At 33.1% G+C, this 6,253-nt stretch overlaps 1 protein-coding gene across 1 annotated transcript; it reads right to left on the bottom strand.

Moving 5' to 3' along the window:
* Nucleotides 1–4,546: 4,546 nt before the first annotated feature.
* LOC120260083 lies at nt 4,547–5,785 on the bottom strand. Its single transcript, XM_039267527.1, has 2 exons — nt 5,410–5,785; nt 4,547–4,902 (listed from the first exon to the last, which is right to left on the bottom strand). Exons 1-2 carry the CDS (start codon nt 5,783–5,785, stop codon nt 4,547–4,549), a joined length of 732 nt encoding a protein of 243 aa, XP_039123461.1.
* Nucleotides 5,786–6,253: the final 468 nt, after the last annotated feature.

Genomic DNA, 6,253 nt, shown 5'->3' with positions numbered 1-6,253 from the left:
GATCTTTTCATCTCCACCTATGACATCTCATGCGCATCTAAACACAAACCATTCTTACCTCAAATTTGCTCCATCATCTCAACGAGTATAGCACAACTCAAACCTATTATGATACCACTTGTTGGGAAAGGATAAAGAGGAAAACAAATCCTTTCATGCTTGAATGTATAAGCAGTAGTACTAATTGTTTCGAATCCAAGACGCACTAAAGATCATGCAAAACATCGCCATCAAACCACACAATTTTAACGTGGAAACTCCTTCAAAAGAAAAGGGATAAAAACTGGCAAGACCCTCTCGGTCCAATACAAGTGCCTCACTTATGAATCAACATCATCTACATCAATCAACAAATATGTTCACTAGCAACATCATGCCAAAAACATGATAACAAACCATCACAAAAAGAGAAACACAAGTATTCATGGAGATTAAATTAGGAGTCTGTAGTTATCGTAAGTAAACAAAGGATAACTTCTCTGTCCTCAAATAACTATCTCAACCGCTCGTAATAAACCTCTAAACGCCTTCTAAAACTAACATCAAGAGAAATCAAACCACTTGATGTCATTGATCGTGAAAGTTAGATGGGTGGAGCGTAAATACATACAACCCGTAACACCTTCTATTCGGTAGAGAGCTCTCAATAAGAGTGTCGGACCACAAACTGTGATCTCCACCATTCAAAATGAAGCTACATACTGATATGTGAACATGCTCACCAAACTCAAATTTCGACTTCAAAACCATAAATGATTATCCAATCAAGTAAGTTGACGAAACCGCTATCTATATAATAGAATACTTCTCATGTACTCCTCCTTTCTTTGTTTTCTCAAAGAGGTCAGCAAAACCGGTGACCTATTTTCAAAGAAAATTACTAAAGATCTATTGCTACAACTCTTGACAGGGTTACTACATAAAATGTCTCACAAAAATTTGGGTTTCTTCCCACATAAGAAGGGAACCCAAGCCCAACACACTTTAACTTGAACTTTTAAGGAAAATCATATCGCATTTATAATATTATATATATATATATATATATATATATATTAAAGGTTTTAAAATCTTGGGGGTAGGGGGACCCTAGTTTACATTTGTCTCCACCACTTTCCACAGTGCATATTTTCTCTCCGACTACCATTTACTCCATGTTGATTACTTGGATACTTGATTTTCTCTGCTCCTCCAATCTTATCTAATGAAGTCTCATAGTCTACTATAAACTATTGAAAAAGCTGACCTCCTCTTAATAAGGTATATCCTCAACATTTCTTTGTTGAATTAAATAAGCATAATACTCTCCCATAACTAAACACTCCTTTCCTATTTTATTTCATATTAGAGATTCTTCATAAGGTATGTTTAGATGAAAGCAATCTTCTTCATAAGGGAAGAATAACTGATATTGAAGTGGCATGAATAGTATATGTAGATCACTAATCTTTTTCAAACCTTCCTGTCGATGTTCTACTATAATATCTCTCTCATGGTCATTAACAACAATATCAACAACAATTAGAGTAGTAATTTCAGGAACTGTTGGTGAAGAATTATTATGATCTTTACGGCTTTGATTTGTGAGAAATTTTATTCTAATTGGCAATTCCCTAAAGTGTGTATGCATCTCTCTTGCAGTCAAAAAAACCTTGGCAATCTCATTATACCCGATCCAACATATTCCGTAACCCACATACAATATTGTTATCTACTCCTTCAACATTGCCATCAAATAGGAAGCATGACAGTCTTTGATCTAATTCAACATTTAATTCAACTATATAAAGTTGTGCAAACCTGGGCCTTTCTGTCAGTTATTGGAAGCAAAGATCCATTCTGTGATAATTTTGTCCAGATTGCTTAAATATATAAGGGGCATCTCTACAATTAACAATATTATCAATGACCCAGTGAAGTAAATTGAAAAAATGAGTTATATATGCTAATAAATTTTCTAAAGTTTGAATTTCTTACTCCACCATTAGCATCAAATAATACTCTTAAAAAAGGTTGTATTGGTATTTGTAGTGGGAGACAAATAAGGTATTTCTTGTAGCACATGTTAAATTTAGAAGAAAAAGTAGATTTAGATGGATCAATTCTTTCATCATACCACATAGCGACATTGCACATTTGTAGGTCAACCCACCAAAATATGAAGATTGAAAGAATATTTCTGTCATAAACATCAGAAAAGAAAAAAAATCCATAGGATCATATATATAGTTAATTAGCAATTGTAAATTTCACGAAGTATAGAATACTAAAGCTACATATGTAGGTATCTTAGAAAGAAATAAGTATTAAAAAATAGGGAAAAGCACTAAAGGAATAAGAAAACCTACTTTTATGTAGTTCGTTCATAATAACACCAAAATCATTTTTGTTAAGCTAGCTAAAAGAAAAAATGGTATCATGATCACCAAAAAAATGTTGGTCATTGGGCATTACTATATCAAATTCCAAGTGCTTAAACACATACTCCAATCTATATATTGTAGCACCAGCATTAGAATATGACCCATTTATATTAGAAGATGTGCTATAACCCAGCTTTTTAAGCCTATTACTATAAAAATTTTAGCCAAACACTGTAGCTCTTACGCGGTTCTTTAGCAACCTGAGAATTTCTTAAAACTTTAGCCCTTTGTCTTCCAATTCCACCTTCATCCTTGGACTGCAAACCCTTAGCCTCTTCTCCATTCATTTTCTTCCCTTCAATGGTTAAAGGTAAGAAAATCCTTTAACTTTGCTTAGGTTTAAATTATCTCCTTAATCTTAACCCTAGATAAGATTAGGTTTTGTTGTTTTAGTGATTTCTCTTTTGTTTTCAATAGATCTGTGGAAGTAAGGAGAAGGAGAAGAACAAGTAAGGTGAGTGGGTTAACCGAATCCTTGTTGAACTATTTTAACTCTTGTATAATGTATTTGTTTGATTTGGTGTTGACTTGATATGATTATGTTGGTACCTTGGTTTTGTTTTAATGGAGTATTATAATATGTTTAGTTGGGAGGTTTCCATGAATCTATTTGATGATTTTATTTGAAGTTCATGGTTTTATTTATATATTTTTGGCTCATCATTCTCCTATTTGCCAAAACTCATTTTGTTTTACATAGTCAACTTGATAATTGTGGCTTGTTTGTTGTAGATGATGAAAAACTAAAGACCTTTGGGAGGGAGATTTACTATGATTTATGCCAAGAGAAGTATATGGATTTCATGTACTAGATAGGGTGATTGGTTAATTAGTATTGAAGAAAAAGGCTTGAAGAATTGTATATTTGTATTTGTCAATGGGTCATATTTATATATTATGCTAGAATTCATGAGTGGAATTTTGATTGATGCATATAAGGTGTTTGATAAAATGCTTTTAAGGATTAAATGTAGGGATGGATCACATAGTTGTGAGCAATGATGGTAAAAGTGACATTGTCAATGGACTTGATGTGTGATTAGAGAAACTGGGTATGTTGTGTAAATTAAGGAAGAAGGTGATGGAAATGTTGATGTTGAAGATAACTAGGATATTGAAATCCTAATGATGATGAGGTAATAGTAAGGTAAGCCTAAATATTGGGTGTTTGAGCTTCGGTACCTTGCATATGTTGGCAAACTTGGCATATAGGGGGGTTGCTTGAATTTGTGATTGTAGCAAGGAGTTTAGGAAGGGAAATATATGAATGTATTTGTGATTTTGTGAACTAGCTAACAAGAGTAGAAAAAGGAAATCTGGGTGCTAGCATTGGGGAAAGTATGTTTTTAGAATAAATAGATGGGTTATTGAGAGATATAGATGCAAGGGAGTTCATGTCTAAATTTAGTAAAACTAGCAAAGAAAGTTTGTTAAGTTATAAGTATTGAGAAAAGCTAATGATGTAATTAATTATATTAATCCAAATTTATGATTATACTAATTGATTTTTAAAAAAATAAAAAATATACATACCACTAAGGAAGTAGGGAGTTGAATCCTTCGGTTTAGCATATTCTGAAATCGAACCAAAATAGCTTCATCATCAATTGTTTCAAACACTTGGCGTTCGATATAGAATATCATCATATCATTCAACCATTCATCTCCTATCTTATTGCGGAAATAGGTTTTGGTGATATTCATGGCCGAGAAGGATCTTTCAACTGATGATGTTGCCACCGGTAAGATCAAAGCCAATTCAATAAGGCGATAAACCAACGGAAATACCAAATGCTTTCTACTTTCAACTAGTTTCACAGCAAGACTTGCAAGATCATCACATTCACAAAATCAAAACATCTTCTAACATCACGAATATATGTGTGACGTTGCTCTTTTATAACTTGAAGATTTTGTATAGAAAAATCATCATAATAAATTTCTGCAAGACGAGACATCCTAGCATGATGGAATCTGGAAAATGAGTTTCATGGATCAAGACGTGATATGCAAGTTAGCAACTTAGTAGTTGTCTCTGTGAACCGATTATTCATCTCAATGGCAATTAAATCAATAACTGCATTAAAAATCTCTACATGATAATGATGATAATAAGTAATCCACTACCCTTCATGCCTAGAACGACCCTGAACTGGTATTTTATCTTCTATGTTAGGCACTGGAGTATACATTCTATCACAAAAACTTTGAACCTCTTCTAATAACTCATCCCATCTATTATCCCTTAAATCTTGAATACGATCTTTTACAGTATCAACTAATGCCATTGTATTGACAATATTTTGATCTTTCTGTTGTAAAACATTTGATAATTCATTTTTGATCCCCAACACTTTCATCATCAAATGCAAGACAAAGACAAACTCAAAGTTTTCCATTTTACTAATCAAACTTGATGCCAAACCTTTTTGATCTGCAACTGATCCATCTTGACACACATTTTGTAACACCTCCAAAACTGATTCCCATATTGTCAGGAGAGGAATCAAAGTTGTAAAATGTGAACCCCAATGATTATCTCCTGCTTTTGCAAGATTTGTCTCTTAATGCTTTCTTTTTCCTGAAAAAATCTCACTAGTCTCTAATCTTTCAACAATTTTTTGATGATGGGTTTGAAGCAATGCATCTTTTCTTTTACATAACGCACCCACAATATTCATAATCATATTTATATAACAAAAAAAAATCAAAAACAACCAGAATACCCTTGGCAACATAAATAACTACTAATTATAGTTGGTGGGCGAAGCAATGGATATAAAATGTGAAAGTATTTTCCTTTAAAATCAATGTCTTCAGACCATTAAATTCTCCTCTCATATTTAAGGCTCCATCATACCCTTGTCCTCTCAATTTTGAAATTGATAGACCATGACGAGCAAATAATTCATCTAAAGTTACTTTTAGAGAAAATACTAAAGTGCGGTTACATGTTGAATCACAAGAAATCTTTCAACAACCTGACCTTGCTTGTTTACAAACCTCAAAATGACTGCCATTTGCTCTTTTATTGATTTATCCCAAGACTCATCAACCATTAGTGAGAAATTACTGTCACCAATTTCATTAATAATTGCTAATGTTGTCTTTGCAGCACATGTATTCACCAATTGTTTTTGAATCATTGGAGAAGTTAATTGATTATTCCCAGGAGCATTTTTATTAATAACATTTCCAACCTCCTCAACCCTTTTTGCATACCAATTGAGTATCTCCAGAAAGTTCACCTTATTTTTAGAACTTGAAGACTCGTCATGATTACGGAATGCAAGACCTTGTAACAAAAGAATTCGTACAACATCTAAAACAGCTGTTAGACGAGAGCAATAATCGATCTCCATTTGACGCCCATGAGAAGATAACACGTGTGACACACTTTGCCTCTGATTTTTAAAATCTTCACAATGTCGTCTAGCATCATTATGTGCACTATTTACTGGACCTACATGTTGATTAAAGGCCTCAAGTGATTTCCTCCAATTAGAAAATCCTTTTCTTGTAAAATAATCACTTGCTCCCTTTTCACTTCTATCCTTCCTGACAAAGATAGCAATAAAAACAATAGGCTTCATCTTTTGCCACACTATATTCTAACCAATCATACTTTTGAAACCACGCTTCTTGAAAGCATTGCATTTCTTTTCCTTGTTGTTTTTTGGGGAAGTCATATCCAGTTGGTTGTGGGATCAAAAATATGTGTCTGGCATCATGTCTGTGAAGAAGACATTATGTGATATATCAAAGCACAAATATCATATTTGTTTCGTGGGTTCTTTCATTCCTAATAGAGGCAAGCCTCTATTATTAAT

This window comes from Dioscorea cayenensis, chromosome 5 (assembly GCF_009730915.1).
Source record: "Dioscorea cayenensis subsp. rotundata cultivar TDr96_F1 chromosome 5, TDr96_F1_v2_PseudoChromosome.rev07_lg8_w22 25.fasta, whole genome shotgun sequence".
Classification (NCBI taxonomy): Eukaryota; Viridiplantae; Streptophyta; class Magnoliopsida; order Dioscoreales; family Dioscoreaceae; genus Dioscorea; species Dioscorea cayenensis.
This window is presented reverse-complemented; position numbering and strand designations above follow the sequence as displayed.

Bases quoted from the DNA above. Each gene is read 5' to 3' on its own strand.
- LOC120260083 (XM_039267527.1), bottom strand. From the start codon at position 5,785: ATGGAGATCGATTATTGCTCTCGTCTAACAGCTGTTTTAGATGTTGTA. The intron at 4,903-5,409 runs GTCAGGTTGTTG...TATGGGAATCAG, and splicing joins GAGGTTTGTAAACAAGCAAG to TTTTGGAGGTGTTACAAAAT.